Below are 19,730 nucleotides of genomic sequence, written 5' to 3' on the forward strand. Positions count from 1 at the left end.
TTCTTCTGGGTTAAATCTACATGAGGCAGAAATTTATCCTGAACTGGGTCAAAGGTCTTCTAACAGTATCCCCCTCCCACCTGCCCTTGGCGTGCCTTCGTGCTCCTGTCTTCTGAATATCAGTGGCTCAAGACTCAGACCATTGGCCTCTTGTCTTATCTTGTTATACACATTCCCTTTTTCTCTTATCCAGTCTTAAAGAAATTTAATAGTATTGGGACACCTGGGTGACTCAGTCAGTTAAGTGTTTGACTTCGGCTCAGGTCATGATCTCACGGTTCGTGGGTTCGAGCCCCGCATCAGGCTCTGTGCTGACAGCTCGGAACCTGGAGCCCGCTTTGGATTCTGTGCCTCCCTCTCTCTCTGCCCCTTCCCCACTCATGCTCTGTCTCTCTGTCTCTCAAAAATAAATAAACATTAGAAAAAATAAAAAGATATTTAAAAAAAGAAATTAAATAGTATCAGTGTACTGATGACACCAACATTTTTGTTTCCCATCCAGAACTCTCTGAACCCAGAAACATATATACAGTGACCTATATGCAATTAATTGCTCCTTTAGATATCCCATAGGCCTATGAAACTTACTATATCTAAAAGTTAGTTCCTAATGTTGAACACTCCTCACCCTCAATTCAGCTCCTCCTACAGGCTTCAACGCATTAAATCCAGATACTGCAGTTTTGCCTTTCTCAGAATAATTATTAATAGCATCTTCTTTAACTTTCAAAAAGTTTCGTTAAGTCATGATATATTATATACTCACATTAGTTAATGATAACTGTTTCCCATGTTGCCTACACTCCCAAGGGATAGCTATACTGCCTTTCTTTCTTACATATCTCACATGTAGTTTATCAGAAAATCCTGTGGGCCTTATTGCAAATGATATACAGAATGAAACCCACTTCTTACATGTCCTTTGTCACCACACTGATTCAAGCCAGTGTCATCTGTTACCTGGGTGATTGTTACGGTCTCTTACCCAGCCTTGTTGGTATGTAGAGTTCCCTACTAAAGTGTATATCAGATGATGTTACTGTTCTGCTCTAGAACCTCAGCTAAGTGACTAAGTTCTTATTACAACTTTCCAGACTTCCTGATGTCAACATTTTACATCCTGCTTGGACTTAGGAGAGGTAACCTCGTGTCCCAATTAAATTGCCTGTTGCTATACTCTTCTTACCTGTTTAGAACAGCTAAAACCTCTATCTTGCCCACTTGCCAAAACCAAACCCTGTTACCTGATTCCTGGTCAACAAGGCTCTCAGACTGGACTTTAGTTCCTTATGGTGCATCTGTAACTGTGTCTACTCTCTTCCTTTGCTCTTGCTTGCCCCAGCCATGTTAAGTAGGCCATGAATGGCCGTAATAATTCCCAGTATGCTCCATCTTGCTTTAAGTAACTGGGCCAGATCCCTTTAGTTGTTTAATTAAGAACATCAACACCTTCAAGTAGAAGAGAAAGACAAGTTCATTAGAAGGGTGGACTAATTTGATGACCAGTAGTAGGGATGTTCATGATATTTTACTCAAATGTGTCTATTGCCAAATTACCTATTCTTTGATTTGAAGAATATATTTAGACTTACATTTAGAATTCACGATATAATTTTCTTTTCTTTTTTTTTAATTTTTTTAACGTTTATTTTTATTTTTGAGACAGAGAGACAGAGCATGAACGGGGGAGGGTCAGAGAGATGGAGACACAGAATCTGAAACAGGCTCCAGGCTCTGAGCTGTCAGCACAGAGCCCGACGCGGGGCTCAAACTCACAGACCGCGAGATCATGACCTGAGCCGAAGTCGGATGCTTAACCGACTGAGCCACCCAGGCACCCCAATAATTTTATTATTTTCAAACACTCACCTCCTTTTAGGTAAATATGTCTTGAGATGGCGAATTTCCACAAAGACTTTAAAGGAATTTTAAAAAGTTAACTTGGGAAGAAATACACAAATATTTCATCAGCATAGCCCTTGAGAAATATAGTCCTTTAAAAATGATAATAGGTAGTTTATTAACACCTCAAATTTTTATTCAAGCCCCTTACCCAATACAACGTTTATGATGGCTTTTGCAAGAGTTGATGTCACATGCCTTTTTCTTAACCATGTCAAATTTTTGTCTTAACATTCAAAATGAAGTAAGAAATGGAAAAATTTTGATATGCCTTTGTGTCTAAGCAATTACTTGCTGCAAAGCAAGTGCCTCAGTCACTGATATTTTTGTTTTGTATCTTGCTAAATGCAAAATTACACTAAATGACTTCAAATTTAACTCAAATAGTCACTCTCTTATTCCTTTGTAAAGGTTTAAAAAGTGAGCAATTTGTAAAGGTTTAAAAATAACGTAGAAAGTCCAATAACACAATGATAGGTCATAATCATCATTCTTGTATTAATTCTTACTGAAACCTACACTCCCTTTGCTTCTGTTTAACTATAAAGTCTACCTTTAGAAACTTACGGAGGCACTACTTAGGATCTTTGGTTTTTAACCAAAGTGGCTTAGTGCAATTCAGCCTTCTCTTTGCATCTAGTTTTCAGTTTTAAATTCTATTTTTAGTTTACTTTTGGGTCAGATATTTCCCATATAATTTGCTGTCACAAACACTTCTTTGTGGAAAAGATCAGGAACTATAAGCATGAGAACCTAATCCTTAGTTTCATGTTTTTATACAAGAAAGTGATGTTATAGAGTCATTTTAAGTCAATGTTGGAGGTCCATGAAAAATCACATAATCAATGCTGTATACAATTTTAAGTGTCTTGAGAAAGACAGTGTCTTCAAAGTTCTTAGTTAATATTTGAAAATATTCAATTGAATGAAAAAGTGAAGTATTGAGCAAATACATCAATAAATGACACTTCTTTAAATTGCTTTTAATAAATGCATGCAAAAAATAGTTTAAAATGCAAAAAAAGTTTGTTGTTATTTTCAAAGACTAATTTATACTTTATTTTGTTTAGTTTTTTTCTCTCCAGTTTATTTAGTTTGCTTCAGTCTTCATATATTTTTAAATTAACTCTTAGTTTTAAGATAATTATAGATTCACATGCAGTTACAAGAAGTTATACAAAGAGATCTCATGTACTCTTTACTGTATTTTCTTTTTTTTTTTTTATTTTTTTTTTCAACGTTTATTTATTTTTGGGACAGAGAGAGACAGAGCATGAACGGGGGAGGGGCAGAGAGAGAGGGAGACACAGAATCGGAAACAGGCTCCAGGCTCTGAGCCATCAGCCCAGAGCCCGACGCGGGGCTCGAACTCACGGACCGCGAGATCGTGACCTGGCTGAAGTCGGACGCTCAACCGACTGCGCCACCCAGGCGCCCCTCTTTACTGTATTTTCCAATGGTAACATACTACAAAACTATAGTACTGTATCATAACCAAGATATTGATATTAATACAGTCAAAATACAAAACAGGTCACTAAAAAGATTCCTTATGTTCCCCTTTTATCACCACACTCACTTCTCTCCTCTCTTTGTTCCTTAATTTCTACAACCACTAATCTTCTCTCCAAATCTTCAATTTTGTCTTCTCATGAATATCATTTAAAAAATTTTTTTTGAGAGAGAGAGAGAGAGATAGAGTGTGAGTGGGGGAGAGGCAGAGAGAGAGGGGGACAGAGAATCCCAAGCAGGCTCCATGCTGTCAGCACAGAGCCCAATGTAGGGCTCAAACACATAAACTGTGAGATCATAACCTGAGCCAAAACCAAGAGTCGGATGCTTAACTGACTGAACCATTTAAGTGCCCCTCATGAATGTCATTTAAATGGAACTATATAGCATTTACCTTTTTGAAATTGGCTTTTTCCACTCATTAAATTCTCTGAATATTCATCCAGGTTCTTGTGTATATCAAAAGTTGTTGTTGTTGTTGTTGTTGTTGTTGTTGTTGTTTTCCAAGTCAAAACCACAATGAGATATCACCTCAACACCTGTCAGAATGACTAAACTCCAAAACAGGAGAAACAACAAGTGTTAGTGAGGATGTGGAGAAAATGAAACCCTCATGCACTGTTGATAGGAATTCAAACTGGTGGAATCATCGTAGAAAACAGTATGGAGGCTCCTCAAAAAATTAAAAATTGAACTACCGTATGATTCAGTAATTCCACTGCTAGGCATTTACCCAAAGAATATGAAAACACTAATTCAAAAAAATATATGCACCCCTATGGTTATTGAGGCATTACTTACAATAGCCAAATTATGGAAACGGCCCAAGTGTCCATCAATAGATGAATAGATAAAGATGTGGTACATATGTACAATTACTCAGCCATAAAGAGAGTGAAATCTTGACATTTGCAACGACATAGATGGATCTAGAGACTGTAATACTAAGTGAAATAAATTAGACAGAGAAAGGTAAATACCATATGATTTCACTCATATGTGAAGTTTAAGAAACAAAACAAAGGAAAAAAAAGATAAACTAAAAAACAGACTCAACTGTAGAGAACAAACTGATGGTTACCAGAGGGAAGGTAGGTGGGGGGATGGGTGAAATAGGTGAAGGAAATTAATAGTATCTTAATAAGCTTATCTTAATAAGCACTGAGTAATGTATGGAATTGTTGAATCACTATACTGAACACCTGAAACTAATATAACACTGTATGTTAACTATTCTGGAATTTTAAAACAAAGTGATTTTTTTATAGATGAGCAATATTCCACGTTTCATGTACCATAGCTTGTTTAACCATTAATCTGTTGAAGGACATCTGGACAGTTTTTAGTTGCTGGTTATTATAAATAAAGTTTCAAGTAACATTCATGTGCAGGTTTTTGTGTGAACCTGGTTTCATCTTTTCCAAGATAAATAACCAGTAGTACAATTGCTAGGTTTATTAGTTGCATTTTAGGTTCTTAAAAACTTAAAAAAAAAACCTGTCACACTGTTTTTCAGAGTAGCTGTACCATTTTATATTTCCAACTGCAATATACACTAATTCAGTTTCTCCACATATTTGTCAGCATTTAGTGTTGTCACTATTTTTAAATTTTAGCCCTTTTGCTAAGTATATACTGATATCTCTTTGTGGTTTTAAATTGCATTTCCCTAATGAGTAATAATACTGAACATCTTTTAATGTACTTATTCACTACCTATATATCTTTTTTGATGAAATGTATGTTTACATTTTTTGTCCATCTTCTATTTGGATTTAGTTACATTTTATCTGCTAGATTTTGAGGGCTCTTTATATATTATAGATACAAGTCCTGTTAGATATGTGGTTTGAAAATATTTTCTCTGGCTCTGTAGCTTAGCTTTTTATAATCTTAACAGGATCTTTCCTAGATCAAATATTTTTGAAACCGATGTAACCCAATTTATCAATTTTTGCTTTTTTGGATTGGTGGGACACTTAGGTAGAGGTTTTTGTTTTTGTTTCCATTTGTCTGGCACCATTTACTGAAAAGGTTATCCTTTTATTGGTGGGTGAAATTGATGAAGGTGATCAAAATATATAAATTTATTTGATTTTATTTCATCATTGGTTTCAGTTTTAAGCATATACATCATGTATTTTTATTAGAGTTATACTTAAGTATATAAATTTTTGAGTGATTGTAAATGGTACTGCATTTAAAATTTTAGTGTCTGGATGTTTATTATTACTGTGTAGAAATATAATTGATTTTTGTGTGCTTATCTTGTATCCTGAAATCTTGCTGAACTACTTTTTTAGTTCTGGAAAGCGTTTTGTGTATTCTTGGGATTATCTATGTAGACAATGATATCATAAGCATATCGGTCTGTTTTATTTCTTTCTTTTCAAGTTGTCCCCTGACTTTAATTCCCTTTTCTTGCATCATTGAATGCATAGAACTTCCAGCACTATGTTGAATAAAAGTGGTGAGAGCAGACATCTTTTATTGAATTTAATTCTATTTCTCTTTTTAGTTTATTGAGTTTACTTCAAAATTCAAATTGTTTTTAGTCTATAAGGGTTCTGACCAGTGATTTCTATTACACTTGTATGTTAACTTGCATACAAAGTTGCTCACCTGTAAAATGAACAAGCATGCCTCCTATTCTTGTCTTTGAGTTCCTAAAGACAATATTAAGCATTAGTACAACAATATGACTTGAGAATCACCAATTGGAAATATCCTTGCCTTGGCTGAGACAATGCTAAATCTCTGTGTTGATACAGTAATAATATAATTGTCAAACAAGAAAATTCCAGTGGAGCTATAAGCAATTGTTTGTACCTCAACTGCTTCTACAAGCTGAGGCAGGAGAAGAGAATAAGAAGAAATGCGATAAAACATAGAAGAGAATAACTGCAAAGTAAAGGTCTTCACTAGTAATGACAGGAAAATTTTTTAGGTTCCATAGAGCCTAGAAACTGTAATATAAAACAAGCTGAGGCCCATAGATTATACATATTTGGCTCCATCAATAACTAGTATATGACCTGGGCATGTATCTTTGCCTACTGAAGTCTTTCTTGATGTCTTTAATTTTAATTTAAGGATAAAAATATCCACCTTAAAAAGTTAGTATAAGAATTAGACAAAATATAATGTTTCAATGGTATAATAGCCTTGCACATCGTAAGTAGTCAGTAACGGTTTTATTTTCCTCTTTCTCCCATTGTTCTGCTTACCTAAAGTGTTCCACAAAACCTATCTGATACTAAGGAACAGAAGGTAGCGTTTTATAGAAGGCACATTACATCATGTGAAATGAAGATGGTAATGCTACATGTTGCATCTATAATTACAATCATTTGTTCACTGTAAAGTGCAAACACACATAGTTATTGATGTGGACATGTTTGTTTGAGACATTGTATTGTATTTTAAAATATATAGAGTGAACATCTGCAGGGGCTGGTATTTCTTACATAGTATGGAAACAGTCTAACATGGAGGATGAGGAACCATAAGACAAGAGAAGGACCAGCTGTTAACTCAATTGAGTAATAACAGGAAACAATTGAAACCACAACAGGGCATATTTCCTAGTGACTTCTGTCTAAGGTTTACTGTAAAAAGAAAAATTGGTACTTTACTCCAGAACTGCATAAAATTATGCTTGATTAAATCTCTAGGTGACTATTCATTGTGCGGGTGTAGCTATATTGTTCCTGGATCTTGATAAATGGCAGCTATTGATAAAGAGAGATGTTTTGTTTTATTTTATTTTGATTTTGATTTTGAAAGCTTTATTAGTTGTTCTCTCTGTAAAGAGGAACTGTACCCTTTTAGGTGTGCCACTGATTATACAATTGTTCAAGAGCTGGGTTTATTAAAAACTGTGCCAGGGCATCTTGTTGGCTCAGTTGGTTAAACGTCTGACTCTTGATTTCAGCCCAGGTCATGGTCTCATGGTTCATGAGATGGAGCCCTGCATCAGGCTCTGGACTGAGCATAGGAGCATGCTTGGGATTCTCTCTGTCCCTCTCTGTCTGCACCTCTCCTGCTCACGCTCTCTCTCTCTCTCTCAAAATACATAAATAAACTTAAATTTTTTTTCTAAAACAACAACAACAAAGAACCCCTATGCCATACAGGAAAGACTCAGAATTATTGAAAATAACAAAGAAGATTATAGCTGTGTAGTATCAGTGTGTTATAAAAAAGTGTTCATAGTTGATGGCTGAAATCACTGCTCCAAAAACAAGGCTGAAAGGAGTACATTTTTCTGGGTGGATTAATAACTGATCTTTGATGATTACCTCTTTCAAATTTAATAAAATATTTTTGAACATTCCTGTTAAAGAACTACATAGCAAATCAAGATGCTCCACCTGGATGTTGCCCTTTTATTTGGCAGGAACTGATGAGCTGTGTAATTAGATAAGCGTTCCCACCATACCAGTGGTGCAGTAATGTTTTTCATCTTTTCCATTATTGTACATTTAACTATGAAGCATACACTCATTTGGTATTCTAAGCACTTTTGATTGATTTACAATGTCAGTAAAATTTACAGATTATGCATTCCAAAAAATAAGAGGGAATTAATGTCTTAGGAAAAGTTTTTAGCATAGCTCCTCTTGCCAACATTAATTTTTTTAGCATTAGTGCGTCTAAGTGTACAGAAGCAAGTAAACATGGATAGATGTAATCCAAATTAAATTGCTGAGAATATTATTTTCCATTTCATTTGCTCTGGGTTTATAAGTAATAGTTCTTGATGTATACTTTGAAGTATGTCCTGATTTTTATTAGAGATGTCAAAATAATGTTTAAAATGCTACATCAGATGCTGTCATATGACAACGTCTTTGGACATACTGTTCCCCGTCCTCCACAAAACACATGTACATTTAAAGCAAATGTGAATCCATACAAACAATAAAAGAAGTATAAAATGAATTTTGAAGATGGAATATAAAAGCTCTTCTTGGTATTTCATAAATTTTACATCGTCTAATAAGAAATAATCTAAGATTTTTCACAATCTATTTTAGCTTTACTTATAAATTTCATGTACCTTATTATAAAGGCTATTCAAACAACTGGGAAAGTAGATCTCTAAAATATAGTTGACTGAGAGATTTGACAGCTATATAAAATTCTTCCTACTGTTACTTAAATCACAATGTGGATATATCAGTAGAGAAAATAGGTATTAAATGTAATGGTTATGTATTATTGAAAGTAAAAATCAATATTTTGAAGTCTGAGTTTAAATAAGCTCCACAAGACTTTATTTTATAAGATAATTGCACTTAAGTTTTAGACCATTCTTTCATTTATGATTTATAAAAGGTGAATCTACTATTTTAGGAGCTAGGTAAGGTTTTAAAATAAATATTTAGAAGCTCCAAAAGGCATTTCGCTGTCAGGAAAGGAACCAGATTTTTAACTAACAAAAGAATCTATTTATAATCAAGTTCTGAATAGTTTTTTGTTCAGGTTGCATTTTGAGTAAATGCAGACAGAATTGTTTCATGGAAATTCGGAAGTATGAGTGTCTGTCTGATACAAGACACGTAACTTGGCTTCTGAAAAAAATGAATATCCACATAATATTAGGACACAGACATTCCTAATGTTGGAGTCAGTGAGCAGAGATTGTAAGGGACATGTGATTATGCCAAACTATGATCAAAAGTGATTTTTCTCTTTGGGTTTATAGCTGTCTGTTTATGTGACTCCTGAGAAGTCTGGATGAGAAGAGAATTTTCTTTGTTTTCTTTGTTGTTTTTATTTTGATTCATTTCAGTCATCATTTTGAATGCATTTTTCATCAGATCTTGACAAATCTCTTTGGGCTATCTTATGACTTTTGATTTTAGAATCTAAAGATTGAACTATTCATATTTTTTCCTTTATAGATGTCCAAAGGGAAGAGCTACTAAAGCATTAGTTAATTAAGAAGCCACACTTCACTTACAAAGGATTATCAGGTATATTATGAGACTAGGCTCATGTTTAAGTGTTCTGATAAACTTTAGGGGATTCATAGAGCTTCTCCAAAGATTTTTGTGGTGGAGGGGTATTTAGATTAGAAGGTGGAGACAGTGGGCAGTTATGATGTGGATCCCCTGTTTCAATCAATACAATTCCACCTTTATCTCTTATTTTCCATGTGGACTTTCACTTAAGAAAAAGTTCCAATGAAATTTGTACTGGCTAAACTCAAATTTGCATGCTTTTTAAAATCAAACATTATTTAGAATTTAATTCAGTGCAATTCATCAACAAATTTATCAATTTCTGTGTATTTTAAATTATTCAGAGAAATAGAATCGTACAGTAGCTTCTATGATTTAGTTTCTTTAATTGAAATAAAATTAACATATAATATTACATTAATTTCAGGTGTATAACATGATTCACTATTTGTATATATTGTGAAATGCTCATCACGGTAAGTCTAGTTAACATTTCTCACAGTACTAGTGTTTTTCTTGTAATAAGAGCATTTAAGATCTAGTCCCTTAGCAATTCTCAAATGTACAATATAATGTTATTAACTATAGTCACCATACTGTACATTTCATCCCCATGACATTTAATTTATATCTGAAAGTGTGTACCTTTTGACTACCTTCACGCATCTGGCCTATTCCCTGGCCCCTGCCTCTGACAATCACTAGTCTATTTTCTGTACTTAGGAGTTTGCAGTTTTGCTTGTTTGTTTTCAGATTTTACATTTACTTTACATATAAGTGAAATCATATGGTATTTGTCTTTCTCTGACTTACTTCACTTGGTAAAATGACTTCAAGGTCCATCCATGTTGTCAGTTGGCAAGATTTTCTTTTTTATGGCTGAATAATACTCCATTGTATTTACCTACCATATTGTCTTTATACATTCATGCATTGTTAGACACCTGCTTATATGTCTTGGCTATTGTTAAAAATGCTGCATAGAAAATGAGGGTGCATATATCTTTTTGAGTTAGTGTTTTTGTTTCCTTTGGATAAATATCTGGAAGTGAAATTGTTGAATCATATGATAGTTCTATTTTAAGTTTTTGAGGAATCTGCATAACTGTTTTTCATATTGGCTGCACCAATTTACAGCCCTTACCCCTCACTGTAGATGAGCACAAAGTTTTCCTTATCTTCACTTCCTCGCCAACACAGTTATTTCTTGTCCCCCCTCCCCCTCCCCGTCTTTTGATAATAGTCATTCTGGGGGCACCAGAGTGGCTCGGTCAGTTGAGCGCTCGACTTTAGCTCAGATCATGATCTCACTGTTTGTGAGTTCGAGCCCCACATTGGGCTCTGTGCTGTCAGCTCAGAGCCTGGAGCCTGGTTCAGATTCTGTGTCTTCTTCTCTCTCTGCCCCTCCCCTACTTGTGCTCTGTCTCTCAAAAATAAATAAATGTAAAAAAATAAAAAAAAAAGAATAAGAAAAAAAATTAAAAGAAAAAAAAGTAACGAAAAAAGATAATAGTCATTCTGACAGGTGTGAGGTGACATCTCATTGTGGTTTTGATTTGCGTTTTCCTGATGATTAGTGATGTCAAGCACCTTTTAATGTACCTGTTCACCATTTGTATATGTTATTTGGAAAAATACCTATTCAGATCCTCTGCCCATATCTCAATGGAATTGGTTGATTTTTGTTTGTTTTTGCCATTGAGTTGTATGAGTTCTTTAAATATTTTGGATATAACCTCATATTGGATCTATGATTTGCAAATATTTTCTCCTATTCAGAATGCTGCCTTTTCATTTTGTTGATGTTTGCTGTGCAAAAGCGTTTAGTTTGATATAGTCTCACTTTTTATTTTTGCTTTTGTTGTCTTTGCTTTTGGAGTCAGATACAAAAAATCATTGCCAAGAATGATGTCAAGAAGCTCACTCCCTCTGTTTTCTTCTAAGAGTTTTATGGTTTGCAGGTCACGTTCAAGTCTTTAATCCATTTTGAGTTAGTTTTTGTGAATGGTATAAGATAGTGGTCCTCTTTTCTTTCTTTGTTTCTTTATTACTTTGTTCTTTCTTTCTTTCTTTCTTTCTTTCCTTCTTTGGTTTAATTTGGTTCAGTTGGGTGGTTGGTTGGTCAGTTGGGGATTTTTTTTGCATGTGACTGTCCACTTTTCCCAGCACTATTTATTGAAGAGACTATCTTTAGCCCCATTATATATTCTTGGCTGTTCTGTCATAAATTAGTTGATCATATATGCATGGCTTTACTTCTGGGCTCTATCTTGTTTCATTGATCTATATGTCTATTTTTAGGCCACTACCATAATGTTTTAATTACTATGGCTTTTTAATATAGTTTGAAATCAGGATGCGTGATGCCTCCAACCATGTTCTTTCTCAAGGTTGCTTTGGCTATTTGAGGTCTTTAATAATTTTCTTATATTCAGTTTTTTAATGTTTATTTATTTTCAGAGAGAGAGTAGGGGAGGGGCAGAGAGACAGAGAGAGAATCTTTAGCAGACTCTGCACTGTCAGCACAGAGCTCCATGTGGGGCTCAGTCTCACGGTTTGTGAGAATCAAGAATCAGACAATTAAGTGACTGAGTCACCCAGTCATCTCATTTAATAATTTTGGGACTACATCAAAATAAAAAGCTCTTGTACATCAAAGGAAACCATCAACAAAACAAAACAAAAAAACCCTACTGAATGGGAGAAGATATTTGCAAATGATATATCTGATAAGAATTAATACCAAAATATATAAAGAACTTATACAAATCAACACCAAAAAAAACTAACAATCCAATTAAAAAATGGGCAGAGGACCTGAATAGACATTTTCCCAAGGAAGACATACATATGGCCAATAGACACATGAAAAGATGCTCAACATCACTAATCATCAGGAAAATGCAAATCAAAACAACAATGATATATTATCTTACACCAATTAGAAAGCTAAAATCAGGGGCGCCTGGGTGGCGCAGTCGGTTAAGCGTCTGACTTCAGCCAGGTCACGATCTCTCCGTCCGTGAGTTCGAGCCCCGCGTCAGGCTCTGGGCTGATGGCTCAGAGCCTGGAGCCTGTTTCCGATTCTGTGTCTCCCTCTCTCTCTGCCCCTCCCCCGTTCATGCTCTGTCTCTCTCCCCAAAAAAATAAATAAAAACGTTGAAAAAAAAAAAAGAAAGCTAAAATCAAAATGACAGGAAATAACAAGTGTTGATGAGGATGTGGAGAAAAGGGAGCCCTCATGCACTGTTGGTAGGAAGGTGAATTGGTGCAGCCACAGTGGAAAACAGTATGGAGCTTCCTCAAAAAATAAAAGTAGAAATAACATATAATTTAATAATTCCACTACTGGGTATTTACCCAAAGAAAATGAAAACACTAATTTGAAAATATATATGTACCCCTATGTTTTTTGCAGCATTATTTACAGTAGCTAAGATATAGAAGTAACCTACATGTCCATCAATACATGAATGGATAAAGAAAATGTGACATGTATACATATATACACAATGGAGTATTATGCAGCCATAAAAGGATGACATTGTGTCATTTGAGACAATGTGGATGGACCTAAAGGGTATTATGCTAAGTGAAATAAGTGAGACATAAAAAGACAAATACCATATTATTTCACTTATGAGTGGAATCTAAAAAAAATGAATAAACAAAAAGCAGAATCAGATCTATAAATATAGAGAACAAACTGTGGTTGCCAGGAGGAAGAGGAGTAGCATGTTGGGCAAAACAAGTAAGGGAGAGGGAGATACAGGCTTTCAGTTATGGAATGAATAAGTCATGGAAATAAAAGGCACGGTATAAGGAATCCAGTCAGTGATACTGTTAATAGCAGTGTAAGGTGGCAGATGTAGCTACACTTGAGGTGAACAGAGCATAATGTGCAAACCTGACAAATCACTAAGTCGATCATTGAAACTGCAATATTTTGTGTCAACTATATTCAAATAAATAAATAAAAGTTCAGTCTTAGCTCTTCTCTGCCATCGTGGTGTGTGTGGCTGACCGTTTCTCGCCATGTCTTCTCACAAGTCTTTCAGGATCAAGCGATTCCTGGCCAAGAAACAAAAGCAGAATCGTCCCATTACCCGGTGGATTCAGATGAAAACTGGTAATAAAATCCGATACAGAAGACTCGACAGGAAGATGACGGCGTAGGAGGACGCTGGGCTCACCGCGCGTCCTGCTGATCACTTAGATTCCACCTACACCTGCCTAAATAACCCAGAAAACTGCCAGAGGATTAGCAGAATGGAGTCACCGGACCCAAGTGCAGACGAGAGGCCCACGGAAGAGGGTAGGAAGGGCGGCGAGGCAGTGCGCGCTCCACGGACTGGCGGGAGGGAGCCGGGGCGGAGGGGCGGCTCGCCAGCCAAGCAGAGCCCCCGAGTCCGGCTTGCAAAAGCGGAGGGGCCTGACGGACTGTGTTCCGACAGCAAACGCGACTTAGCGTCTGGGAGGTCATAAGTGAACAGCTCTGCTCAGAAAGCGGGAAGGCTGGAGGACAAAGGGAGGGTGAGCTGCGGAGCCCCCGGACGACAGAGCTCAGTTTGGCGGGGAACAAAGGCGCTCGCCAGCGCCATCTCCCCCGCCCATCCCCCAGCCAAAATCCCAAAGGGAACCGGTTCCGGCCAGGGAAATTGCTCGCTCCGCGCAAACACCCAACTCTGTGCTTCTGCGGAGCCAAACCTCCCGCAGCGGATCTGACTCCCTCCCACGGCCACAGGGCCCCTCCTGAAGTGGATCACCTAAGGAGAAGCGAGCTAAGCCTGCCCCTCCTGCCACCGTGCACCTTGCCTACCCACCCCAGCTAATATGCCAGATCCCCAGCATCACAAGCCTGGCAGTGTGCAAGTAGCCCAGACGGGCCACGCCACCCCACAGTGAATCCTGCCCCTAGGAGAGGGGAAGAGAAGGCACACACCAGTCTGACTGTGGCTCCAGCGGTGGGCTGGGGGCAGACATCAGGACTGACTGCGGCCCCGCCCACCAACTCCAGTTATACACCACAGCACAGGGGAAGTGCCCTGCAGGCCCTCACCACACCAGGGACTATCCAAAATGACCAAGCGGAAGAATTCCCCTCAGAAGAATCTCCAGGAAATAACAACAGCTAATGAGCTGATCAAAAAGGATTTAAATAATATAACAGAAAGTGAATTTAGAATAATAGTCATAAAATTAATCGCTGGGCTTGAAAACAGCATACAGGACAGCAGAGAATCTCTTGCTACAGAGATCAAGGGACTAAGGAACAGTCACGAGGAGCTGAAAAACGCTTTAAAGGAAATGGAAAACAAAATGCAAACCACCACGGCTCGGATGGAAGAGGCAGAGGAGAGAATAGGTGAACTAGAAGATAAAGTTATGGAAAAAGAGGAAGCTGAGAAAAAGAGAGATAAAAAAATCCAGGAGTATGAGGGGAAAATTAGAGAACTAAGTGATACACTAAAAAGAAATAATATACGCATAATTGGTATCCCAGAGGAGGAAGAGAGAGGGAAAGGTGCTGAAGGGGTACTTGAAGAAATCATAGCTGAGAACTTCCCTGAACTGGGGAAGGAAAAAGGCATTGAAATCCAAGAGGCACAGAGAACTCCCTTCAGACGTAACTTGAATCGATCTTCTGCACGACATATCATAGTGAAACTGGCAAAATACAAGGATAAAGAGAAAATTCTGAAAGCAGCAAGGGGTAAACGTGCCCTCACATATAAAGGGAGACCTATAAGACTCGTGACTGATCTCTCTTTTGAAACTTGGCAGGCCAGAAAGAATTGGCACGAGATTTTCAGGGTGCTAGACAGAAAAAATATGCAGCCGAGAATCCTTTATCCAGCAAGTCTGTCATTTAGAATAGAAGGAGAGATAAAGGTCTTCCCAAACAAACAAAAACTGAAGGAATTTGTCACCACTAAACCAGCCCTACAAGAGATCCTAAGGGGGACCCTGTGAGACAAAGTACCAGAGACATCACTACAAGCATAAAACATACAGACATCACAATGACTCTAAACCCATATCTTTCTATATTAACACTGCATGTAAATGGATTAAATGCACCAACCAAAAGACATAGGGTATCAGAATGGATAAAAAAACAAGACCCATCTATTTGCTGTTTACAAGAGACTCATTTTAGACCTGAGGACACCTGTAGATAGAGAGTGAGGGGATGGAGAACTATTTATCATGCTACTGGAAGCCAAAAGAAAGCTGGAGTAGCCATACTTATATCAGACAAACTAGACTTTAAATTAAAGGCTGTAACAAGAGATGAAGAAGGACATTATATAATAGTTACAGGGTCTATCCATCAGGAAGAGCTAACAATTATAAATGTCTATGCGCCGAATACCGGAGCCCCCAAATATATAAAACAATTACTCATAAACATAAGCAACCTTATTGATAAGAATGTGGTCATTGCTGGGGACTTTAACACCCCACTTACAGAAATGGATAGATCATCTAGACACAGGATCAATAAAGAAACAAGGGCCCTGAATGAGACATTGGATCAGATGGACTTGAGAGATATATTTAGAACTCTGCATCCCAAAGCAACAGAATATACTTTCTTCTCGAGTGCACATGGAACATTCTCCAAGATAGATCATATAATGGGTCACAAAACAGCCCTTCATAAGTTTACAAGAATTGAAATTATACCATGCATACTTTCAGACCACAATGCTATGAAGCTAGAAATCAACCACAGGAAAAAGTCTGGAAAACCTCCAAAAGCATGGAGGTTAAAGAACACCCTACTAACGAATGAGTGGGTCAACCAGGCAATTAGAGAAGAAATCAAAAAATATATGGAAACAAACGAAAATGAAAATACAACAATCCAAATGTTTTGGGACGCAGCGAAGGCAGTCCTGAGAGGAAAATACATTGCAATCCAGGCCTATCTCAAGAAACAAGAAAAATCCCAAATACAAAATCTAACAGCACACCTAAAGGAACTAGAAGCAGAACAGAAAAGGCAGCCTAAACCCAGCAGAAGAAGAGAAATAATAAAGATCAGAGCAGAAATAAACAATATAGAATCTAAAAAAACTGTAGAGCAGATCAACGAAACCAAGAATTGGTTTTTTGAAAAAATAAACAAAATTGACAAACCTCTAGCCAGGCTTCTCAAAAAGAAAAGGGAGATGACCCAAATAGATAAAATCATGAATGAAAATGGAATTATTACAACCAATCCCTCAGAGATACAAACAATTATCAGGGAATACTATGAAAAATTATATGCCAACAAATTGGACAACCTGGAAGAAATGGACAAATTCCTGAACACCCACACTCTTCCAAAACTCAATCAGGAGGAAATAGAAAGCTTGAACAGACCCATAACCAGCGAAGAAATTGAATCGGTTATCAAAAATCTCCCAACAAATAAGAGTCCAGGACCAGATGGCTTCCCAGGGGAGTTCTACCAGACATTTAAAGCAGAGATAATACCTATCCTTCTCAAGCTATTCCAAGAAATAGAAAGGGAAGGAAAACTTCCAGACTCATTCTATGAAGCCAGTATTACTTTGATTCCTAAACCAGACAGAGACCCAGTCAAAAAAGAGAACTACAGGCCAATATCCCTGATGAATATGGATGCCAAAATTCTCAATAAGATACTAGCAAATCGAATTCAACAGCATATAAAAAGAATTATTCACCATGATCAAGTGGGATTCATTCCTGGGATGCAGGGCTGGTTCAACATTCGCAAATCAATCAACGTGATACATCACATTAACAAAAAAAAAGAGAAGAACCATATGATCCTGTCAATCGATGCAGAAAAGGCCTTTGACAAAATCCAGCACCCTTTCTTAATAAAAACCCTTGAGAAAGTCGGGATAGAAGGAACATACTTAAAGATCATAAAAGCCATTTATGAAAAGCCCACAGCTAACATCATCCTCAACGGGGAAAAACTGAGAGCTTTTTCCCTGAGATCAGGAACACGACAGGGATGCCCACTCTCACCGCTGTTGTTTAACATAGTGCTGGAAGTTCTAGCATTAGCAATCAGACAACAAAAGGAAATCAAAGGCATCAAAATTGGCAAAGATGAAGTCAAGCTTTCGCTTTTTGCAGATGACATGATATTATACATGGAAAATCCGATAGACTCCACCAAAAGTCTGCTAGAACTGATACATGAATTCAGCAAAGTTGCAGGATACAAAATCAATGTACAGAAATCAGTTGCATTCTTATACACTAACAATGAAGCAACAGAAAGACAAATAAAGAAAATGATCCCATTCACAATTGCACCAAGAAGCATAAAATACCTAGGAATCAATCTAACCAAAGATGTAAAGGATCTGTATGCTGAAAACTATAGAAAGCTTATGAAGGAAACTGAAGAAGATTTAAAGAAATGGAAAGACATTCCCTGCTCATGGATTGGAAAAATAAATATTGTCAAAATGTCAATACTACCCAAAGCTATCTACACATTCAATGCAATCCCAATCAATATTGCACCAGCATTCTTCTCGAAATTAGAACAAGCAATCCTAAAATTCATATGGAACCACAAAAGGCCCCGAATAGCCAAAGTAATTTTGAAGAAGAAGACCAAAGCAGGAGGCATCACAATCCCAGACTTTAGCCTCTACTACAAAGCTGTCATCATCAAGACAGCATGGTATTGGCACAAAAACAGACACACAGACCAATGGAATAGAATAGAAACCCCAGAACTAGACCCACAAACGTATGGCCAACTCATCTTTGACAAAGCAGGAAAGAACATCCAATGGAAAAAAGACGGCCTCTTTAACAAATGGTGCTGGGAGAACTGGACAGCAACATGCAGAAGGTTGAAACTAGACCACTTTCTCACACCATTTACAAAAATAAACTCAAAATGGATAAAGGACCTAAATGTGAGACAGGAAACCATCAGAACCTTAGAGGAGAAAGCAGGAAAAGACCTCTCTGACCTCAGCCGTAGCAATCTCTTACTCGACACATCCCCAAAGGCAAGGGAATTAAAAGCAAAAGTGAATTACTGGGACCTTATGAAGATAAAAAGCTTCTGCACAGCAAAGGAAACAACCAACAAAACTAAAAGGCAACCAACGGAATGGGAAAAGATATTTGCAAATGACATATCGGACAAAGGGCTAGTATCTAAAATCTATAAAGAGCTCACCAAACTCCACACCTGAAAAACAAATAACCCAGTGAAGAAATGGGCAGAAAACATGAATAGACACTTCTCTAAAGAAGACATCCAGATGGCCAACAGGCACATGAAAAGATGTTCAGCATCGCTCCTTATCAGGGAAATACAAATCAAAACCACACTCAGGTATCACCTCACGCCAGTCAGAGTGGCCAAAATGAACAAATCAGGAGACTATAGATGCTGGAGAGGATGTGGAGAAACGGGAACCCTCTTGCACTGTTGGTGGGAATGCAAATTGGTGCAGCCGCTCTGGAAAGCAGTGTGGAGGTTCCTCAGAAAATTAAAAATAGACCTACCCTATGACCCAGCAATAGCACTACTAGGAATTTACCCAAGGGATACAGGAGTACTGATGCATAGGGGCACTTGTACCCCGATGTTCATAGCAGCACTCTCAACAATAGCCAAATTATGGAAAGAGCCGAAATGTCCATCAACTGATGAATGGATAAAGAAATTGTGGTATATATATACAATGGAATACTACGTGGCAATGAGAAAAAATGAAATATGGCCTTTTGTAGCAACGTGGATGGAACTGGAGAGTGTAATGCTAAGTGAAATAAGCCATACAGAGAAAGACACATACCATATGGTTTCACTCTTATGTGGATCCTGAGAAACTTAACAGGAACCCATGGGGGAGGGGAAGGAAAAAAAAAAAAGAGGTTAGAGTGGGAGAGAGCCAAAGCATAAGAGACTGTTAAAAACTGAGAACAAACTGAGGGTTGATGGGGGGTGGGAGGGAGGGGAGGGTGGGTGATGGGTATTGAGGAGGGCACCTTTTGGGATGAGCACTGGGTGTTGTATGGAAACCAATTTGTTCAATAAATTTCATATATATAAAAATAAAATAAAATAAAATCTGATACAACTCCAAGAGGCGGCTTTGGAGAAGAACGAAGCTGGGTCTGTAAGGGATCGAACATGAGATGGCACACGTTTATGCTGCCTGAAAGTCATGTGTTTCTACACCACCACATCCTTACTGCCTGACCAGTAGATCTGTTTTATCAGGAAATTGACTTTTCTCTGTTATGATGTTTCTGCACCCATAGGTTGGCTCAGTAATAAACATGTGAGACCTCTTGGTTGAGGAAAAAAAAAGGTCAAACATG

General features: G+C 37.3%; 1 protein-coding gene across 1 annotated transcript; it reads left to right on the forward strand.

The window, feature by feature from the left end:
* Positions 1-13,418: 13,418 nt before the first annotated feature.
* On the forward strand, positions 13,419-19,529 carry LOC124527926 (60S ribosomal protein L39-like). The gene is made up of 2 exons (XM_047101210.1): positions 13,419-13,524; positions 19,480-19,529. The coding sequence occupies exons 1-2, from the start codon at positions 13,419-13,421 to the stop codon at positions 19,527-19,529; spliced, it is 156 nt and encodes a 51-aa protein (XP_046957166.1).
* Positions 19,530-19,730: the final 201 nt, after the last annotated feature.

The sequence above is a fragment of the Lynx rufus genome, unplaced genomic scaffold (assembly GCF_022079265.1).
Source record: "Lynx rufus isolate CCGP_SWC_20201006 ecotype Redwood Valley unplaced genomic scaffold, mLynRuf1.p SCAF_6, whole genome shotgun sequence".
NCBI classification, from domain to species: domain Eukaryota; kingdom Metazoa; phylum Chordata; class Mammalia; order Carnivora; family Felidae; genus Lynx; species Lynx rufus.